This window comes from Hyposmocoma kahamanoa, unplaced genomic scaffold, assembly GCF_003589595.1.
Source record: "Hyposmocoma kahamanoa isolate Upper Pololo Valley unplaced genomic scaffold, ASM358959v1 78, whole genome shotgun sequence".
Lineage (NCBI taxonomy): Eukaryota > Metazoa > Arthropoda > Insecta > Lepidoptera > Cosmopterigidae > Hyposmocoma > Hyposmocoma kahamanoa.
In genome coordinates, this window is record NW_020653945.1 from 5659916 (window position 1) to 5682988 (window position 23073).

The following is a 23073-nucleotide window of genomic DNA, read 5'->3' on the forward strand; positions in this document are numbered from 1 at the left end:
GGACTACCATTTTTCAAACACAATTATATGATGCTATTCCATTGACTTACAATTACAGGACGTCGGGTCCGCGCTAAAAAGTGTCCGCACTTGTAAGGCGCTAAAATCGTATACAGAGCGCCAAACTCCGCTTTAGTCTTCATTTGTTCTACTGACACCGCGATACTGCGATGACATTACAATTTAAATTTCGAATAGGTTGACATGGGACATTTTTTTCGTGGTTTTTGTATTAGACCCGTCGTTCATTTATTTGTAAGTCAATGTGCTATTCAAATAAATATTGTTGGAAAAAGTGATGGGATATCAAGTCGAAATATACGTGAAAGTGTTACTTATTCGATTTATTCAGTGATTGCTTTAGAATTTTAACCAAACAGTTTTGTTTACTTTTTGTTGAAAATGGATTGGAACAGACTTTATGTGCCGATGACCTAGTAGTATTATTAATTCTATGGCCTAATAATAATATTAATAAATAAACAAATAATGTGAGAGTAAAAGACAAAACTAAAACTCAATCAATCAGCCTATTACAGTCCACTGCTGGACATAAGCCACCCATAATGCCCGATCACCCGTTTTCCGCATCAAAACTATTTCACACAAATTCTGGTGGACTCGCGAGGATTGATTTCGACCTTAAGGATCTGTTGAGGTCTGTGAACGTATTAATATCAAATACCAATTTTCCAGTGTTTCAAAGTTTTGTTAGCTAAGCGATGATAATACCGCCATGCACTCTCTATGCTCCCTAAACGTACTGTCATTGTACCCTCATTCACAAAGGTTTCCTGGCTTTGACCATTTCGTCGCTAACATTCCACAGTTTGATTTCTTCATCGTTGTCAAAGGGATACTTCGATTGGTACTCTGCACAGTCGCGGTAGAACTTGCCGGTTTGGCCTTCGATGTTGTATTCTGTCGCGCAGAAGACTACAGTCTCTGAGCCCTGGAACAGGTAAACCTTCTTATTATCATTCCCATAAAGTTGCTCATAGTGTTATTTTCTAAGACTGATAAGTTACGCATTGGCTCTGCAAGTGGCAGTAGACTTGACGTCAATAATGCCTCAATTGCCGAACAGTTACCGTGCTGGACTGCCAAGCAGAGGTCCCGGGTTGGATTCTAAGGCCTACATTTATTTCTCTCGTGAGTTTGCACGTAATTTGTGGTTGTCTATGCCTGTGTCAATGGCACCCGCGATACAGGTTTTCCCTAGTGAGGGACTATGAGTGTTTGCGTTATTATTATTATTAATTTGTATTGTTTGCACACAGACCGACAAATAAAATACATAAAAAGCGACCTCAAAAGTTTGTGGAATTACATCTATTTGCCCAGTTTTATTGACATTGATTCACGGCAAGTGTGTGAAATTCAATAAAACGAATTTATCCCTTAATTTGCCATCTTTAGATGTGGAATATTTACTTCGAATTTGAATTGAACTACTACTAAGGTGGCCAAATTCTAACAAAAAAAGTATCATGGAAATCGGTTCACAAATATCCACAAAAAATACAGTCAAATTGAGAACCTTTTCCTTTTTTGAAGTCGTTTAAAAAGAATGGTCATCTATTTTAATGTCGTCAGTGGATTTCCTAACTTCCTCAATGGACAGATTTGCTCTAGCCTCCCAACAGCAATTAACTATATACTAATCGACAAAACACTTTATGTAAAACATTTGATATTGAAGACGTTCCAACATGGCTTCGTTTATTATGAGAGATAAAAGCTTCTTAGCTTTTAAACTTGCATCGTGACAACCATCAAATCTAGCATCTTACGAGTTTCTTATTGCATAATAAATTTTATCACTCATAGCTATAATATTGAGCATAATAAGTAACATTATAAACTATTTTCGGAATTTATCAATTATTACAACTCATAAGTCTTAATAAAAAAGTTAACATCAATAAATAATAATCTACTAATATTTATCCTTATCGAGACAATTTATATACTCCCGGACACACAATTCGAGCCACTATATCATAGTATCAACGAAGAAAAGGTTTCCCCCGGTTTTGAAAGTCCGAATTTTCTAAAAGGACTTATGGAAAAGACTTTTAATATTCTAGTTTCTAAATTGCGTAGGAACTATCCTACGCAATTTTGAAACTAGAATCTAAAGAACACTGATCGATTGATCAACTATCTTGATCAATCGAACAGTGTTTAAACTTAATGCATTTAATACTGATGCGAGGTGGCTCGAATTATGTGTCCGGGAGTGTATATAATATGTTCTATAAGACCAATAATATAAATATTAAGCCTTGCTTAGTGTTAAATTAACACGTTTGCTGTTGTTTCATTTGTTAACAGATAAAGCATTGATAGCCTGGTGACACAATGTGATCATTAGGCTCATTATTTACCATAGCCGAGCGGAGAAGAACAGTTTCATCATAGTATAATAAATCAAGTAGTGTAACTCCATACGAACGTAGCAGCGTAGCTTGCATGTGTTCACGTGTCATGTACGGATGCAGTCATTTGCATTATGTCGTCGTGCACCCGAATTGCAGAGAGCGTGTCATCACACGCGTCAATCATTAAACAATTTACGTGTTCGCTCGTTGTTTAAAAAATTACATCAAATAATATACGTGTTCATGATTGTTTGAACAAGAGCGTCTCAAATTCAGAATTCGTTTTTACCATTTCATCATCATACACTGTCATATTACGGATCGTTTTGCGTAAAAGCGAGTTAGGAGTCATCACATTCATCAACGCGGAATCATGTTCTACAACATTTGTCGCATTAAGCCCATTCGCTGTCGACGCATGCCGTTCGGGCGTAGACATAGTCGTTCGGGGCGTGAACCTAGCCGTTCGAGCGTAGACGTAGCCGTTCGGGCTTAGACGTGGCCTTTTGAATGTAGACGCAGCTGTTCGGACGTCGTCGGCGCCGCCATACATCTTCAGAGTCGTTGCGTCGTCTATGTGGCAATTGGAACTTCGACGCTGCCGTTCGAGCGTCGACGCCCTCAATCAGCCGTCATCGGCTGCGTAAGGACGTGATCGGAAATTCACAGGCAGCCGATTCGCATCGGTTAGTACGCCGCGTCGTACTGCGAACGCACAGCGTCTTTTTCGCACTTACTTCATGGATATAAAACTTCCTGATGCGATTCCGTGTCGATAAGCGTGGTGACTCCCTAAAGGGACGGAGCGTCTTATTTCTGGTAGCACAAATGATATCGAAAAACGAACATCAGATCCATTTTCGGCATATTCTTTTAGATGTCAATATACAATAAACGTGATGGAGGTTAATGACCAACCACATCGTTGCCATGTTTTAGTTTGAATAGTTTAAATTTAAATAATTTAGTATGGTGTGAATAGTAGTCTATCGATCTAAAGGTCCAATTAATAACGTTACTTGCCTGTTGTGCAGATCTCATGAACAGCAAGAACACAGGTGCCATAAGGATGTAGTGGTACCACCTTATTGAATATCTGAAATTGAGGAATAGTCATATAATGAATATAATTGAGTAAGGTGTACTAACAAAATAGAGAAATAAAAGTGCCTAAAAACATATTACAATAAATGTTTAAGTTTTAAAGAACAAAGTGTTGTTTATATTAGTTTTAGAACCGCGCGCGGGCATGTGTGTGTGTGTGTGTGTGTGTGTGTGTGTGTGCGCGTGTGTGTGTGTGTGCGCGTGTGTGTGTGTGTGCGCGCGTGTGTGTGTGTGCGTGTGTGTGTGCGTGTGCGTGAGAGAGAGAGAGAGAAAGAGAGAGAGAGAGAGAGAGGGTGTGTGTGAGAGAGAGAGAGAGAGAGAGAGAGAGAGAGTGAGAGAGAGAGAGAGTCAGAGAGTGCGTGCGTGCGTGCGTCCGTGCGTGCGTGCGTGCGTGTGTGTATGTGAGAGAGAGAGAGAGAGATCTTAACTGTTAACCCAAAAACCAATCAAATCTTGTAAACTATGTAATATAATATAAAATAATATAATGTAATATAAAACTTGTAAAATATTTTACTTTTTATGCCCTGTCTTTCCTGTATAGTGGAGATACTTAAAGCCGTTATAAAAAAAACCACCCAAATTCATGCATACCTATACCTACTCAAACATATATAAAATTTGAATAGCATATGTCAAGTGTCACTTTGTTTACTTTCCTTTATCAATTTTATACATATACATAGTGTTTGATAAGCAGTTCTCAGTGTTATCAAAACGTTTGACATGAGATAGCAACGCTGATTATGCATATATTTATTAGTATTGTGTAAATTTTTGATCCACATTTTGATGTAATGCGAGATAAAGGGAAATCTGTAGTTATCGGGTATTGACAACAGCGTATTGGCAATTAATGAAAAAAAAATGGATTATTATTTTGTACTGAAACATTGACAGAACAATTTATATGAAGTTTAATAATTATTTCACTACCATATTAATTTTAATGCACGCAAATATACTACAAATATTTACTTAGCGGCCACCTCATTAAATTATATTTTTAATTGGGTGGTAATAAAAACTGAGAAGTAAAATTATGTATGAGCTCATTCAAAATATGAATATTAATACGTTATTTTTTAAGGTACTTTTGTTGTAAAATAAAAAACAGAAACAACCGAACGAAATACTGAAAGTATCGAAAAATATTGTTGACGTAATACTACTCTACCAACTTAATTCATATTTTACCGAAAATTTTGTTAAACGGTTCAATTCTTTATTGCATTTGCCATAATGTTAAAGGGGATGGAAATAGCTTAAGACGAAGTTAACAGCGCTTTATGGATTCTGTAGGGCACTGTAAATATGACTGAAAACTTTTGCATCATATGGAAATACTATTATTAACTAGCTAGTTTTCCAGAATTTATATTACTCGGAAGTACATATTTTTTCGTAGCATTGTTATTTGAAGTCAACCGTGACCTTGGGACCTGTAAAGGACCCGAAATGTCGGTTTGTTTGAAAAAACAAATATACGCGATTTAAATCCGGAAAAATAGGTTCATTTCCTATATTCTAGTTATTTTTCAGTAACTCACATTAACGCAGCATAGTTAGTATTACAGTTAGATTTATTTCGCTGCAATGTTTTTCGGAACCATCATTATGTCCCTGTTTAAATTCATTACATATTATTTGTTATACATATGTATACAAATGCAAACAATAATTTTAATGACAAGGCCATAAGGTCGTGGAGCTATTGCAAACCAGCAACATCTAGTATAAAAGATGACTGTAATAATAAAATTACCTGAATAAGCTTGTGTAACAGAACCCTGGGCAGCAAGCGTTCACATCCACTCCTGTACCCCTCAATTTATCTGCCAGTGATTTCATGAAATACACATTCATAAGCTTTGAGTTGCTGTACCCAGGGTTGTGACGGGCATCTGTCTTGCCTTCCTTCGCTTTCTCAATTTCTTTCCTAAGGTTCAGATCACTAAAATCCAATTTGCCTTTTTCGTGAAGTGTTGATGATACAATTACAACTCTGGAAAGCCCAATTCAATGGTCACTTACATTTTATTGAAGAAATATTATTCTTAAATATATACATTTTTCTACATACGCATAATTCTTATTCTTAAATGTCACATAGGATGGCACACGATTTGCTGGCTGAGGAAAATAGGGTGTCTGTAGCTTTGACTGTGATGGTGACCCTACCATTCAATAAAGAATACAGCAGTTGTGCTTTGTATATCCATATAATCAGTACTAGATCAAAATCATGTTTTTCAAGTCTCATATTCAAAGAGACAAAACGTTCTCAAGAGGCAACATATAATAAATTAAAGTATTTTCACATTTATAACTAAAAGTTGCTACATTTCAGTATCCACCACATTCAAAACCTGAACAAAAATAAACCTAATTCATAAAGAAGTTCCTGGCAATAAATATGCCAACATGTTTTTGCAAAGTACGCAGCAGCTAGAAGTATATTATATATTTACAAAAGTGTGTTATATGATTATCTATATACAATCCACAGAGCATAAAGGTCAATTGAACTGATATTACTGTTGTGGAACCCAATATACATGTGTAACATCAATCAGCAACATTTTATTTATAAAAGAGATTTTATTACCACTTCATTGTGTTATTTACTGAAATGATGTTCCATGTTTTGATTCATAATGTATTTCTTATTTTAGAAGTAGAAGATATAAGCTTATAAGTATTTGAAAAAATATCAACATGTTTTTTGAATAATTTATAAACGATCTTTGCCCGACAAAAGGATAATAAATTAAAGATTTGAGATTTTGAAGAAGTTTGTAAGGTCTTAGGTTTACTTTGAAGTTAAAAGGGCATAAAAGCTAAACTATATAATTTAGAAGATGATTAAAAGACAAAAAGAAGTGACACTTTAAGTACATTGAGAAAAAAAACATGTTATATATAACTGAAATATATCAATAGCACATTTTAATCAAAAGTGGTGTTGTTTCGTCCTCGAAATTGGTTCGTCTTGTATAACAATTTTTTTTTTTAATATCTTTGTTATTATTGACACAAAGATAAATTCCTAAGATCAGACTGGACTCGATCGTGACTACCGCTCTTACTAACTGAGCTACAGAGCGAGTCAGTAGATCTTAGGAATTTCTCAGTCTTTTTTTTAATATTTGACAACATTACATACGTTGCTCTGATCCCAAAGTAACTAACGCACTTGTGTTATGGGAATCGGAAACAACGACGGTACCACAAACACCCAGACCCGAGACAATATAGAAAAAATAGTTTCTACATTGACCCAGCCGGGAATCGAACCTGGGACCTCAGAGATGGCGACACTATGAAAACCGGTGTGCAAGCCACTCGACCACTGAGGTCGTCAAACAATATACAAGTAATGATCTCTTCAGTTAATAAATTACATTTTGAGTTACCTAGGAGTATGAAAAAGTATATAAAGGAGATCAAAAAGTATTACATAATACTACATTTTCTTTATAATACTAAGTGACGGGACAAACAAGTTGTGTGTCTGGTGGTAAGCAACATGCTTGTCCCTAACAGTTGCAGTGCCACTCAGCTTTAAATCACAAAGTTCTGAAGGGCACTGCCAATGCGTCTGACACTCTGAGGCATAAGTTGACAAGCCCCATGTAATTTCACCAGGTCTGCCGTCCACTAACCAAAACGCGGCTAAGTGACAAATGGTTAAATAATCATTTTCAATAGCGCATAAAAATCTGGTTTAAAAACAGTTAAAATTATTTTAAATTTTTATTGAATTGATATTCAATTATTTGTTGTGAAATTACTCCACTAGTTTGTTATTGTTATTAATACAAAGATCGAACACCCAGAAAAAATTCCTTCGATCCGGCCGGATTCGAACCGACGTCTTCTAGCTTACCGTGCCAGACACTATACCAACTAAGCAAACTAAGCTTAGTTAAGCTCTCGCCAGGACTGGTAGCTGTAAAGGTACTAACTGAATGATAAATCTTTCATAGATTTCTCATAGATGGCGCTACGACTAAAAAGTCGTTGAAAAAACCAAATACAAAGACACGACGCAAGCACATAGAAAAATTCGTGAGGTGCGCTGGTTCGTTCCGTTGCTTAGTTGGTATAGCGTCTGGCACGGTAAGCTAGAAGACGTCCGTTCGAATCCGGCCGGATCGAATGAATTTCTTCTGTGTGTTCGATCTTTGTATTAATAATTATAACAGTTAAAATTAGTCAATGTGTTTGACTTATCGGACCTTACCCTAACGATGCATAGCTGAAATATCATTAAACAATTTCAGGGTTATAGTTTTTATATCTCAAAAAATTATTTTGTTACTTAGCCGCATTATAGTTAACGGACGGCAGAGCTTCTTATCCTTCCAAACTGGAATGCAGTAATGCTCACATTACTGCTTGGCAGCAGAAATAACTAATGTGGCAGTACTTCCCTGGATGAAATCTTTTACAAGGAGTTCTACTGTTACTAAAGTACATCCTTTTAAAGCTCTGAGTGGCACTGCAACTGTTATGGGTAAAAGTGTGTTGCTTATCATCAGGCACACAACTTGTCATCCCATCACTTGTTACTCATAAGTCTGTATATTCTTAATACCGAAATTGTGTATAAAAAACATTGGTAATGTGACATGCTGCAACAACAAATGACAATCAAATACATACCTGCTAGGGGAACCTCTTTTCAGCAAATCTAAGAGCAAATTTGTTAGATAAAAATGTCCCAAATGGTTCACCCCTAAGTGGATCTCAAAGCCTTCTTGGGTTTTAACATCATCTTTCAATGGTATTACCACTCCAGCATTATTGATAAGACAGTCAATTTTGTAGAAACCTGCTTTTATAATGCTTACAAAGTTCTCTATAGATGTGAATGATGCTAAATCTAGTTGCATTGGTATCTGAAAACATTTTGTTATTACTTTATAAGTCCTTTTAAATTACTGAAAAATGTAGATACATGCAATTTGGCTGTATGTGCATTGTCTTTGCTCCAGTAGTTTTATTTCTTTTAAAAGAGTCTGTACCTCACGTTCCTTTTATTAATGTTTCTCATGAAATTGGTATACATTTGACAATGATTGTTGAAGATATCTGCCCTCGGAACGAAAAACGGCACAACTGCTGTGTAAAGTACGCATAGTTGTGTATATAGTGTATATTCATGGAATATTTCATATAAAAACAGCCCATTTGAATATTTGATTTCAAAGATAATAAAGACATCACCACAAAAAAGTTATACAGAGATAGATCCTAGCAAGTATGTGCTGCAGCTGTTAAATTGACTTTTTTGCTAGCACATAGTAAATCATTTAACACAGGAAATTCATATTTAACCTTAATTCCTATTAACCAGGCATAAAAAGTAGAACGAATTTATTTCAACGGTAATGCCAGTAATTGCAATGTAAACCATTTACTTACTAGCTCGCCGCCGTTGGGTTGTTCTTTCCTAATTTCAGCGATAGCCTCCTTCCCCTTGGCGACGTTCCGGCACGCCAAGATTACGCGTGCTTTCCTACGAACAAGTGCCTTGGCGGTCTCCAGACCAATGCCGCTGTTCGCTCCCGTCACTATGAACGTCTTACCCCGGAGGCAGGTAGTGCTCAAGCACTTTGCCCAACCTCTTGACCTCCACTTACGCAGCAACCCAATAGCCACCACCACCGAAATTGGTATCGCGGCGTAAATAACTTTTGTCGACACCATTTCCCACATTGATTTTTATGTATCTACAAAAAAAGTACTATTTAAATTTTCAGATTTTGCGGAAGAAGCATAGGATGCTTTTGGTGTGAAACCCGTCCGCTCTTCAAAAATGTCAGCCGCAAAATGTCATTTGGTCTCGCGTCAAACGATCAAAGCTCAAAGCACGGTCAACACAGTTTCGTTCAGAAATTATATTAACCAACAAGCTTATATTTGCGAACATGATATTTTGCGAATATGATATTCAGCGACAGAGGTTTCAAATCCACAATCAATTATCTTTTTCATTACAAGAAAACTAATTTTTATTTTACATACACTTAGAACATCAAGATCCTCCTGAACCAATTGCACAAACAAATATAATTGACAATTTCTGTCGGTTTTATTTTGGTGAATTGACTACATATTTGAACACATATTTGAACGTGCACTTGGCGGCCAGTATGAAAATTTTACTTTCGAATAACAACAATTATTGGCCTGGTGCACTTTTGTATTCTCATTTACTGCTTTAATTTATTATGGCTTAATTAGTTATATTTGACAGTCGTAGATATTCATAACTTTTTGCATCCAGAGGGAAAAAAGAGATCTCTCTGATTTTGTCAACTATCTAACCTCGAGTTTAATGAGGTGACCTGCATGTATAAGAGCTTTTGCTTTTTGCGTTACGTTTACCTTCATAACTTTCTTTTAAGTTAGATGTAACTTAGGAAAGGATTTAAATAGTATTTAAATTTTTCGTAGCTTTTGGGTTACATACGGATAAGTTCAAAATACGAAAAAAATGTATATCTACGTGTGACAAGCGATATTAAAATAAAACAATTATAGCTGGGCCATTTATTTGAAATAGGTACATATAAGGGACAACTAGATAAAAAAATCTGTATTCAGACTATGAAAAACAATTGATATGGCAACATCATGAATATAATATTTTATGTATGAAATATCTTTACATGAGGCGTTTACAAATAGGTATATTAGATAAGTTCAAAAATGTCTAAATTATAATATTTTATTAGAATAATATTAGAAAATGTTTATGAGCTTTCTTTCTTCCATACAGTTACATAGAATTACATCTTTGTTTATACACATATATTTGTATAAGCAGGTAGTTTTTAATCAAGGGCACATGTTTATACTTTGATGCGGTGTTCACATTCAAGAAGAATTTTAGTTGAAGATGACAGAGATAGTGCATAAGCCCATGTCCAAATCTTTTATTGGTAAAATACAACAATTGTATAGTGTTTAGTAATCATTGCTGTATTAGTATCTGATTGAACATCAACAAATTCACCAAAAGGTGCCAAAAATCACGTGCAAAATGTTAGGACATAGGCTTAGCCAACTTGAATAACAGCAACGATATTTTAAAATACAGTACATTTACGGTACATATTTCAATACAGTCAGCCAAAAAACTCATTTATTCAACATTTAATTGATTGGCACCATACATTTTGTCAAGTAAACTTTATTTTGTGCCATTTTTACAGACAACCATTACGATTTGAATACACACGGAAAAATATTTTGACACTTCTGCATTATTTCTACAATAATCTCTCCAGCACAAAATGTGTTTATGTTAAATTTTGTTATGTTACTTCCGTCTATTTAAAGATAAAATATTTATGCACTAGATTTATTATGAACTTCTCATCTCACTATGCGTTTGCATGCATTTAAGCATATTTTTTTGTATACAAAAATTGTATGTTTCGAATAATGAAAGCAATAACTTTTAATGAAAATAATAAAAAAAAACTCTAAAATACCCTCTATGCCATAAAATTTTAAAATATCAAACTATTGTCATTTTGCAGAATAAAATGTTATATTTATGAGAGAAATTAACTTTATTTACTTCGCAAAATTTGTATATATTTTCTAAATAAATCTATCTAACTAAGTACACATTAGTTACAACAACAGATAAAAATAACAATCGAATAAAGCACTTAGGGAATTTATTTGTAGCGTTGTGAAAAAATAAATCTCTGCGCTTTTTTGTCTATCTTAAAATGTACTGTCTGTATTCAGATAAACAGTAAGTACATATACATTTTTATATCTTTTTCGGTTTTGATTGCGCATAAAGAGTAAATAGCACGACACACCGATCGATTGCATTAAAGAGATGTCATTACATTTTTTACATTTAAGTATATCTCTTAAAATTATTTTAAGGGCACATTTAACATTATACAGAGTGCTTATTTGGTCACAAGACACACTTTAAGAGGTGATTGTACTCATATGCAATATAAAATTAAGCGAACCTCGCGAATAACGATAAATTGTCGATTACTCCTTACAAAATGTCCGTTTCGATTGCATTGAAATGTATAAAATAGGAGATTATTCGTGATTTCAGAATGATGCCCATGGGTTGTATGTCGTCATGCTCAATCACATTTTAATTTGTGTCGTGGCCGAAAAAAGAACACCCTGTATAGTTCACACGTGAGATTCTTGGAGAGTTATAATTAATATATAATATACATAATGTATAATAAATTCTAATGTTCCTTTATAACATCAACTCGGTCGGATCGTAATATTTCACATGGGCGTAGAGAGCTGATGTCGTGATCTATCCACACCTACGTCCACCGTGGTTACTTTTCCATCTACCGGCGTACCACTATCCGCATCACTGTCCGGCATTATCACACACATAAAGGACTTTCCGCTTGTTACGTCCTTAGGATAAATTGTCATCGGGATAAACCTATCGCTAGTTCCATCTACGTATGCCGCTAGCCTCGAGTACACCTCAGGAAAATGCTTTTTTAAATTCACTCCTCGGCTTTCTAGTTCCTTCGATATGTTTTGGAAGCATATTTCTCTAAACTTGTGAGCAGTAGCCGCGTTCTTATCCCCAGCTGTGATCATCTTAGATGTTAAAACCAAAGTTTCCCTCTCCTCGGGTGTGTTTTTACTATCTTTTTTATGTCGCTTTCTGTTCTGTTCTTGTATCACGGCAGTGACAGTTTTGCTAAGGCGTAACTTGGCACATCTTGATACCATCTGCCTTTCCCATTTCACTGCACCTTTAGTTGGAACCTCGCTGATTATACAAACCGCCACGTACAGGATGACTCTCGCCTCGGGATTGTAGGCTTTGCATAGTTTAACGACTTCAGTGTACAATTCGACGCCCATCTCGTTTGGCTGGAGAGACGTCCATTTTACGTATTCGGGTTCACTTAAATATTGAAAGCCATGGTTCGCGAATTTCTCCGCAGCTTCTGGACTAGTGAAGAAGACTTTAACGACACCTCGTCCATGCGCTAGGTATCCGTTGTGAGCTATCGTGCTAATTTGATGCAACGAGTCTGCGTCTTCTTTGGCTGCTGATATTATTTGCCGGCAGAGTGCGCTGGCTCGTGAGTGCAAGCAGACTTTTCTGTGTTTCTCCCAGTGTGCTCTTCGGCACTCTTTTGAGCAGTACATTGTAGTACAATTGTGACATGTTTTGTAGTGCCTCTTGGCGTCTACCAACGAAGCGCGAGAGGTACACTTGGGGTATTTGCACTTGACGAAGGCTTCTTCGGTGCTGTTCTCAGTGTTTAGGGAGACAAGGGATGTTTTGGAGTCGTGGTGGGTCATCTGGGAGTCTGTGACGCGGGATCCTCCAGCGTCGAGGCTAGTGCGCCGATTCAGAGAGGCACTTGCTTGCGCGAAGGGCTCGCTTCTTCGGCGAGATCGATCACCCTGCGCCGAGCGAGGCCTTCGCGACTCTTGCATTGGAGCAAGATTATCAACTGTATCCGTGCCTGTAAGCGAACAACATACTTACAGCTTTACATTTCGATACCAAACAAACACATCTGCAAGCGGAAAGTTCTACACATTGAAATCTAAACATATATAATGGTACACAAAAGACTCAGAACCACTCTAAAAAAATAGACCAAGAACATATTATTTCACAACTAAGCAAAGGGACATTGACAAGTCAAAGTCGTTCATTCGGGATTAGAGGTACCTTTAAGCGTGAAAGAAATCAACTGTGATTTATATTCAAGGGTATTATAAGTAAAACCATTATATGGAGAACTCAGTGAAAGTGCGAATGGAAGAGAGCGCAGTGAGGTAGGTAGTGGTAGTAATAAAAATTGGAACGGTCCGGACTTACATATCAGTCCTACCTGGTCGGTCGTGTTCAGGACTGGGGTCGGTGAAGGAGCTGGGCCCGTCGCTGGGCGTGCCCAATAGCCGCGACGCCGGGGAGGCGCTGCTGTGCCCACTGCTGGCCAGCTGCTCGTAACGTGGGCTCTGAAGGGTTAGTGCACTATGCAGAACACTGCGCTATTTGCCATTCGAACCGGATGACTTTTGCCATAATTTTGTAAAACATGGTAAAAATATAGTACATATAAATATATATAGTCTTTTGTGACGGGGATTTTTGGAACTTTGAAATGAATTTTCAATGGTTTGAGCGGTCTGACGGAATTGCTACAAAACGTTATACCTTGCCCCCTATCAAATAGAAGGGGCTGGTGGCTTTCCTAGGGCTGGGCTGGGGTGTGGGCACCCTGGTAGGCTGCGAAGGCAGGCCCAGAAGCGAGTCCAGCACGTCCTCGAGAGTTGTGGAGCCAGGAGAAGGCAGCGTGAGGCCCAGGGCCAACGACCGTTGGGACTCTTGCCAGTCTGCAAGCGACCGCGATGTCATGATACTTTTAACGTGATTCACTGTTTGTGTTTTGCGTTTGCAGTTCGAATGAGTTCTTTGACTCGATTTTCTTTTGGACTTCAAAGTATTTGATCATATTGTGAGTTGTTGTATTTTTTTTTGTATTCTGCATTCTGGTGTCATCTACTAAATCAAGCGTCCTTTATATTCAGTGTAGAAATTTTAGTTTTAATTTTTGCTTTGAAATAATTTATAATTAGTATTATGTTTGTGTAAATTAGGATACAGTGTGAAAAAAAGGGGAAGGGGTGCAAAATGGTGCTTTAAAACAATAACATGTACATTACTTACTTTGATGTTATTAGATAAAGTGCGTTGGCAGACCCTTAGCAAAATTGCTTCACACAAACTGTACGTTAAAACACCAGTGTACCTTAAAAACAAAAACCAAAAAAACGCCACAAAAATAAAAAATAAAACAAAATATATAAAATAAAACTGAATATATTCAATACAATCGTTACGACTAAAATACAGTGATTGAAACGAATATAAAAGTGAAGAAAGATGTCGACAGTTTAAACAAGTTTCTTTGACCTTTGATACTAATTACATAAAGATACCGAGATTCTCTAATATATGAATAGCTATATCTAAAAATTACATTTTGTTTTAGGTACTATTTGTTTAATGAATATATAATATATATTTAGATATACAACAATGTAGAGAGCAACTACAGAATATTAACTGTAACAATTTTCTTTAGTTTACAACATTTAATAGACGGATAAGTGCTTTTATTGCACAACGGGAAGTAATTTGGTTTCTTGTGTGAACTTTTGACTATTTCAAAACTGTTTTCTACGAGTCGTTTAGTCACGGACTAAACGAATTCGTGGCGCAACTTTCGGAATTTCGGCGGTGCGGTTTCTGAACGCAGAACGACAATTTTCTAACCTAATCAGAACCTGTATAATTTACTTAGGACCCAATAAAAGGTCCAACATAAATTACGAGGTGATTTAAGTAGAAGGAACTTGAATATTTTGAGACATCAGTCTTTACGTCACTTCTGACCACCACTTTGTTTATGGTTCTGATAACTGTTGCCCTAAACGTGACTGCAAGTGTACACTTGCGGTAGCATTACTGGCTCCTAATTTGTGACCTCTATTAAAGCCTGACAGTGGATACTTGAAAACTTAATACAGAAAATTAGCACCTAAAATAAAATATAGCAACATATTTACAAAAACCTATATAGGTAAGTATGTATTTACTAGCAGTAAATTAAAAACTAAGGCTTTGCATTAAAAAGTAAACACACAAAACAAAAATAATTTACTCTGTACATAGCTCATTGTAAAATTACTATAATACGAAATAACTGGTTCGCGTGGCAGGTAAAACAGTAATATTGAAGAATTATTATGGCAATATCTTTACAACATAATTACATCTTAACTATTGACTATTTCATTTAGTACGATTTTGGGACCTAATTCGTTATTAAGTAGGTACCTTTTGATATGTCAATATTTTTTTTAATAATGTAACATTTATTTAAAGTTCATCAATCAATTCCAATAACAATAAAAATAAGTTTAAGCAAAATGCACCAACATTGTTAATCTAAAATAATGTATGTACATAATTTTGGCGGTGTGTTGTAAAAGTTACCAACATTATTATTTTTTTGTACTGGCAACATTAACATTCAATACAAAGGGTACCGCCAAGATGAAATGTGTCAAAAACTAAAAATAAGCCGCTACAAGCTAGTGCTTTCGATCTCACGACGCAAAATAACAATACTTGTACGTACAAAACAAATTGCAGTAAAATAGTGCAAAACTGTCACAAAAATAAGAACATAATACATAATAATAATGGTCCTGAGTCTTAAACACAGTCTATAAAGCTCTATTACACGTTCCACAAAATAAAATCTCATAGTTCTCAAACCATAAGAGTTTATTTTACAAACTAAATACACAGAACAGCACATAAACGCACGGAGTATTAACATAATATGGGTTAACAATTCACTGCAGGTTCAGATTTGGTACTAAATGCATTTTTTAGCTTGTAACTTTTTCTAAAATTTCGCAATAAAAATCACGCACAGCGCTCGTCAAGTTGGTCGATATAGATTTTTTTTGTACATTGACGCCTGTGGTAAAGGAATGTGTTTTTATGGATTGCATCTAAGCCTGCAGTGTATAAGTGACGTGGTCACGCTCTCTCACCAGGAGCGGCACGGTGGTCGAGCCGCAGCGACGATGGCGGCCGAGGGTGCGGCGGAGGTAAGGCCTCCGATACCACTAGAGGTGTCTGGGGCGATTCTAGCGGTTTTGTACCTGGAAATATTGATTTGTGTATTAACTTTTACGTAGCTGATTTTTTAAATTTTTGCACACAGGTATCATATAAACGCAAGAATCCTAACGACCTATTAATACTGAATTAGTGTAAACTGTTTGGAAATCTGAATAGCGACTGACCGACAAAAGAACTCTCAAGCCAATAGAGCTTCTGGCTGGAGCGCGGCGAGGGCTGGCGATCGACGTCGCCGTTGGCTGGTTCTAACGCCGAGACGTAGTGCACTATCGCTGACGTCACTTCTTTTATCGACGATTGAATTTCCTCCGATGCCTTTGTTGATTGTTGTTGCTGGAGCAGAGATGACGCTAGCCTGAAAAAGACAATTGTACTTCAGCCACATACCAAAACTGCAATCAATTCATCGTTGCCCGAGAACTTCACTTCAACTGGCACAAACTAACAACATTTGTTTGTCGAGATATACCTCTCATGTGGCGTTCTAGGCACGTTGTTCAGGCGCTCCTGACTCCTCCATCCGAGGTATGGTTGACGAGCGCTAAACGAAGATCTCGTCGATGGCGAGCACAGCGGACTGGTGCCGCGAATGCTGCTGCGCGTTGAAGAACACGGGGAGGTCTGGAAACAATAGAACATTCTCGAAAATACTTCTCGAAATTGGAAGTCCCTTAAAACTAGTGTACAACATAAAGGTATTTTTAATACGAAACGAAAGTGATTCTTTCGATAACTTGGGTAAGTCCTATTATGACTTAGAGTCACTTGGAGAAAGGTTCGATTTCACAGCTTATGGAAACGGACTAAGCTTCAATAAGATAAGTGACTCTCCCAGCTCCAAATAAGATAAAAAAGACCATCCTCAAAGATTAATAGAGGCAAGGTTAAGCTATCTCGAGAGCTTAACGGCCATAACACGATAAGTGGTGTCGATTCCCTGGAGCGCAATAAAAGTTGATTCATCTCTCTGGTCAACCGATGGCAGTTTTAGCTAGCTGTCAGACTACCAGATTGATAAACGATGTCTTTAATGGTGAGAGGCAAGCAAGAAATTGTTGATTTAGGTCACAGACCAGAGTCCGTGGTTTAGGTGCAGCTTTAGGAAATAATGAGTAATTAAAGGAAGTAGACACGAATAGGATAAAAGAGTTTACAACTTTCTAAGAAAAATTGTGTATAATGCGATGTGACCTTGGACAATGGCAATGGCGCACCTTACGTGATGAAGTGATCACAACACTTACTTGATTCGAGTTAAGCCGGCTAGTGGACCAACGTCCGAAGCTGGTGGTGTGGGGCGACAGCTGTGGAGGTGGTGGTTGCGCATTGGCGCCGCCGAGGCTGCCCAGAGAGGTGGTCTTCGAATTAAGCCCGCTCCACCGCGTGGCCGACGCGGCCGCGTCTGATAGTCGCTTACGCAGCAGGAAGCCCTCGCGGGGAGCTGGGGCGTTTTTGTACCTGTGAGCAAAATGATAATTTGTACATTTCATTCATTATTATTCTATTGGATAAGGCAAAAGATAACGAGAGTTTGTATAATGGTAAAATCTCTTAAAGTGTGCTCTTAAAGGTGATTATTCCATAAATATAAGAGATACCAAAAAGCTTTAAAGCGATAATGAAAGCACGTAAGGATCATTTCATTGCATGAGACGAATAAAATGGGAACAGCAGAAGTTGGTCAAATTTAATAAAATGTTATTTATTTTGTATGAAAAAAAAATTATTACATTTGCTGTCCCGATTTTTTTCATCCCATACAATGAAATGATCCTTACATGAAACTGAGTCGATCAGCACTAAAAGAAAAATTTAATAAATTTTATTCATTATTATGGGCAACTCACACTTGACTAAATAATTGACTATGCCATTATATTTTTATTCAAATAAAATATATTTTGATTACTTTATTTATAGCAGTTTTATTATCTGTTAACTTATTGTTGCCTCTTACAGTAGTAAAACTGAAGCCTCTACAAATGTCATATTAAATGTATGGAATCGTTTAATGTTAAAACTGGAAATGTCTAGTCTTATTTTTAAAAAGTTATTGATGTCGATTTACTCATTAGGTAACGTACTTTCGATATCAGTTTAAAGGTTTTTGATATCCGTTATATTTATGGAATATTCGCATGACCACACTTAACGATTACACTCTGTATATACGACATACTCTCCAGTCCCAGCAGTGTATATGCCTATACAACACAAGAATGTGACAAAGCCAGGTCACATAGCGGAGCGTAATACAATTAGGACGTTAATCGACAAAGAGGCTCTTTACCGCTGCCGCCCGTCTCCGAGTTCTGTCGGTCCGCTGCGGCCGTGAGAAATGGGCAATTGGGGATTGAATCACACGTACAATAAAATTGAACACGTCGTGGATGTGGTGAAAGTGACTTGGAATATTCCAGTTCATTAATTATGAATTAATTACCAAATAGTATTTTGACTTAAAAAAAAAATTTGTATAGTCAGCAACATAAGTTAAAAAGTTTTGTTGCAGACTTATATTTACTTTAATTATGATTTAGATTTAGCGACACTTAGGTACTTAAGAAATTAGTGAAATAACAAAAATTTGAAACTACTATTTGATCATTATTTGATTTTTAGTTCGGGTCTTAATCATGTATAAAACGTATTTTAATCACCTCGACGTTTCGGACGTATTGTATCGTCCATGGTCTTGAAGGGACTGAAGAGGCGGGTGTTACTAGACCGACACATCAAGTATCGCCCGACAAGTTGCTGGATGTCATGAGTGTTGTGTCGTTTGGTCTAGTGACAACCATAGCGCACAAATAAATAATTAACACCAAGTGCGGGTAGTTAGAAAAACTCGTACGGCTAGAAAATGTTGACACCAGCCTCTTCACTTCCTTCGAGACCATGGATGTTGCAATACGACCGAAACGTCGTGGTATTTAAAGAAATATATGTATTATACATGATTAAGTCCCGAACTAAAATAAAAATAATGATCAAATAGTAGTTTCAAATTTTTGTTATTTCACTAATTTCTTAAGTACCTAAGTGTCGCTAGCCAGAGTCCACTAAATCTAAATCATAAATATAAGTCTGCAACAAAACTTTTTAACTTACCGACAAACTAACAAAGACATAGTTACCAAAGTTCGCGAGTATTTATAAATGCCTTGTTCAACATAAGTTTACGTTGGCAAGTAACACATGTACGGTTGTTTTTTTTTTGTACAATTATATAATAGGTTCACGTGTTCCCTAATACCGTCTGCCTATTAAATACCTATTACAGGTTGTATGATCAGCTGACTCAAGTGGGTATGTTCGCAGCCGAGCACTTAAGGGTGCTATTTTGTTTTCCATTTCTCAATACTTCCGAGTTTTGAATAGTACTCGAACCTTCGTTCATTGAAGTTAAAATGCCTCTTCATATAGCAGTGTACATTGTAATTAATGGAGTTAAAAATGATAAATGTAAATGTACACCTTCGGCTGAATTCGTAAACCTTGTAACCTCAATTAATGTGAACTTTTGTGTAACTAGGCTCATAAAGAATTACTAGAAATAATTATATGACAAGTTATGAATATACCTTTATACCTAAAAGAGGGTCTATAAATTATATTTTAAGCTTTACTTGTTCGGTATTGAGTAAAAAAGGGACTTCGTCCAAAAACGAAGTTAAGAAGTTTTCAAATGTAGCCGACGACATGCGAAAATGTAAAAATTTATACTATTGGTTCAAAATAAAGCCAAATTCTTAAAATTACTTAAATGAACGCCGACAAAAATAGATATAAATAAAAACTCACCATTCGGGCACATTGAGCTTCTGCAACGATCGCTGGACACGCAACTCGTGCTCGGAAAGCACGCGGTCCGAATTCTTCTGCAACTCGTTTTCTGGGGGCTACAACAAAGAAACAATACCTTAACCCAAAGACAATCACTTCGTTGACAAATAGGTGTGATAAACAGAAAGCAAACAACGCTACCTACCTACAAGTATTTGGAAGCCACAAGATCGGGGTGATATAGGTATAAAATCTCTTTACGAAAGCAGAAGTAAGAAATAATACTTTTTTTTAAATAATAAATTTATTACAAAATTTACTTTAAATATAATACACAGTACGAGTGAATTTATATCCAAGATGAATTTACCGAATCTTCGACGTCATCTACAGGAGCTAAACGGTACATTGACCCAAAGAACGTATTTGTCTCAGAAGTGTTGCCACATGTATGCTTTTGTACATTTTCCACATTAAAGTCTTTTAATGGCGACGAATCTATCATTCTCCCTTCAAGTTTCAAGGTTTGGTAAATTTTGTAAATAGCAAACTTCGCATATTCCGTTTCCTCGTCATCTTCCGTGACATCAGGGAAGATTACGTCCCGGCATTGCGATTGGCTTACAATTTCCTCACATGCTAATGAGTCTCTGCTCAAGAAATTGTCGTTTAAACTAAATATATCCATAATTTCAGACCAAGATGTACAAACAGTTAGAGAACTATTTGTCTCTTCATATTCTAATTTTTCTGCGTTGTCCCAATTTTTACTAGCATTACTTCTCGTCTCATGATGTACTAATTCTGCAATACCATATATACTTTCGTTCCAAGAGGCTGAATCGTTATGTACCGAACTGAGACTAAAATTGACTTTCTTCTTCTTTTTCAAAGTCGACGTTCCAAACATGATCTTGTTTTCAATTGGTTGAAGCATTTTATTTTCAAAATCGTTATAGTCTGGTATCTCGTTATTGTCAAATTCCTTTTCCCGTTCTGATGATACAATTATTGATTGATTGTTATCGATTTCTATATTTTGTAGATCTGAGATTGGTGGTGGCGGTACATTTTGCAATAACCTGGTGAAGAAAGCACGAACTCTTTCATCATTTTCATTATATTGTTTTTCTTTCGAATCATGCGGCTGTTTTGACTCCTCAACAAGTGATGTAACTCTTCTCGACACGTTATTGATCGAAAGATCGCTGTTCGCACGTGATTTGGTTGAATTTTTTCGTTTTGCATCGAATCTTCTAATACAAATTTTGGAAGTCCATTGAACGTGTTTGCATCTGAATCCGTTCACGGTTATAGAGTTTTCTTCTTCGGATTCACTTCTTGGAATATCAGGATATTTAGTGTAGTAGAGATCCCTTGACAATGGCTTCGCAAATACATGTTCAGGTAGCACTTCATCGAATGGTTCCAACTCCACGGTATCCCACACAGAGTCTAAACAATACCAAAATCCATTCTTTTCAAGCACTTCCTCCGTCGTAAGTAGCACTACAGACACCATTTCCAGTTAAACGTTTTTCGTGCTACATGCAAAGGGATACTGTCACGATATGCGAAATATGTTTGTTGAGTTAAGTAAATATTTACCAAAGGATTACAGAAGAATTCTTTGTTAGTTAGTTAACGATCATTAAAAAGTAATTTTTGTACAGCGTTATTGTTGTTCTAAGTAATTTGGCAAATCCTATGTCTTATTTATGTTTATTTTCTAATGAAGTTTACAGTCGTTATTTTGTTTTGAAAACGGTTAATTGACGCAGATTATTACTTGAGGATCATTTTAAGTGTTAATAGCGCTTGTGATCTGAAAAGTTTTTCACATGAGGCACATGTTTCTGATCTTTCAATGTGGCACTATGGATATTACCTGAAAGGAGATTGGGTTGGGACTCACCCGCACGTCAGATGAAGCAAGAAGTGCGCAAGGGCCCAGGAGTCCTACACTTTCCCAGCAAGTCATGACCACAAGGAACGTGTGGCGTACACGCGCCAATGTCCGTTGCCCCCTACACTTGCATACTGGCTGTATTATCGCACTGTGATGCACTAGTGAGTTTGCAATACTACGTTACGTAAGTTCTCATATCGCACTTGATAACCAACTCTTTTAATTAAAACAGGTATACTTAAAGCATCTACACACAAAGCTACGAGAGTCGTTGAGAGGAAGTGAAAGAAGCAAGCTGCAATATCGAAGCGGAAAGCGTTTGCCAATCAAATGAGAATAACGTTGCCTATTGAACGTCAAAATCTAATTACAAGACTGAACCGGAGCGACCGCGGGGCTTCAGAGCTTAAGGTCGCTCTTCGGGCTGGGGCCTGAGCTGGGGCTGGGTCTGGCATGCGTCGGGTCGGACTTACGCGTCGGCCACTGCGGTAGTCCGCATCGTGCCTCATGGACTCGGGCCGCGGGGACAGGCGGCGGTGCCACTGCCTCCCGCCAGACTGAGGCGCGGCGCGTGTCCTTGGACATGGCGCATGCGTCAATTTGCCACCCTTACTACTGGTTCCACTTCTAGTTCCTTTATCTTATGACTATTGTGACGGTACATTCTGCTTTAGACTCCTTGTTGCTTCAAATTGACACATTTTGGTCCAAAGCTCACATTGGAATATTTGGTAATGTTTTGGTGGTGTAATCCATTATTTTCACGCGTAACAAATATAGAGAAGCTATGTTCTTACGTGTTAAAACTTTACAATGATCGTGTCAGGTAAACGGAAGCTACCCGTATTTCAATTATTTAAGAAACTGTTTCAGATCGCGCTATTATATAGGTTTCGTGAATACTTCTTGTTGTGTAGGTGTGTGATTGGTCGACACGACACAGAAGTACTTACCTCTATGATTTAATTATTCAAGATCAAAATTAATATTTATGGTTCACTATGGTTCCAGCAACGGGTTATTATAATCAATTTATTAAACTAAATACTTAAAAGGGTAAATTAAGTTATGTAATTGTTGTTCGCTACATTGCGTGCATATTTCTGACAATATCAACAAGTACTTTGACTTTGTCAACACATGTAACGTGTGACGTGACACTGAAATATTCA

At 36.9% G+C, this 23073-nt stretch overlaps 2 protein-coding genes across 4 annotated transcripts in view; both read right to left on the reverse strand.

Annotated features, from left to right (window-relative positions):
- Window positions 1-567: 567 nt before the first annotated feature.
- On the reverse strand, window positions 568-9218 carry LOC113233148 (retinol dehydrogenase 12-like). Its single transcript, XM_026468156.1, has 5 exons — window positions 8919-9218; window positions 8157-8392; window positions 5254-5493; window positions 3408-3480; window positions 568-952 (listed from the first exon to the last, which is right to left on the reverse strand). Exons 1-5 carry the CDS (start codon window positions 9210-9212, stop codon window positions 782-784), a joined length of 1014 nt encoding a protein of 337 aa, XP_026323941.1. The 5' UTR covers window positions 9213-9218; the 3' UTR covers window positions 568-781.
- Window positions 9219-11289: 2071 nt separating this feature from the next.
- LOC113233328 (proline-rich protein 36) overlaps window positions 11290-23073 on the reverse strand; it is a 138092-nt gene continuing 126308 nt past the window's right edge. For 2 of the 3 annotated variants that reach the window (XM_026468423.1, XM_026468422.1), the window contains exons 4-11: window positions 20011-20108; window positions 17451-17664; window positions 16676-16827; window positions 16371-16561; window positions 16116-16226; window positions 13702-13880; window positions 13376-13502; window positions 11290-13000 (exon numbers count right to left, since the gene is read on the reverse strand). In XM_026468423.1, coding sequence (XP_026324208.1) covers window positions 11784-13000; window positions 13376-13502; window positions 13702-13880; window positions 16116-16226; window positions 16371-16561; window positions 16676-16827; window positions 17451-17664; window positions 20011-20108 — 2289 coding nt within the window. In that variant the 3' untranslated portion in view covers window positions 11290-11783. The remainder of the gene's footprint in view (window positions 13001-13375; window positions 13503-13701; window positions 13881-16115; window positions 16227-16370; window positions 16562-16675; window positions 16828-17450; window positions 17665-20010; window positions 20109-23073) is intronic. The other variant, XM_026468424.1, reaches the window with a different exon arrangement.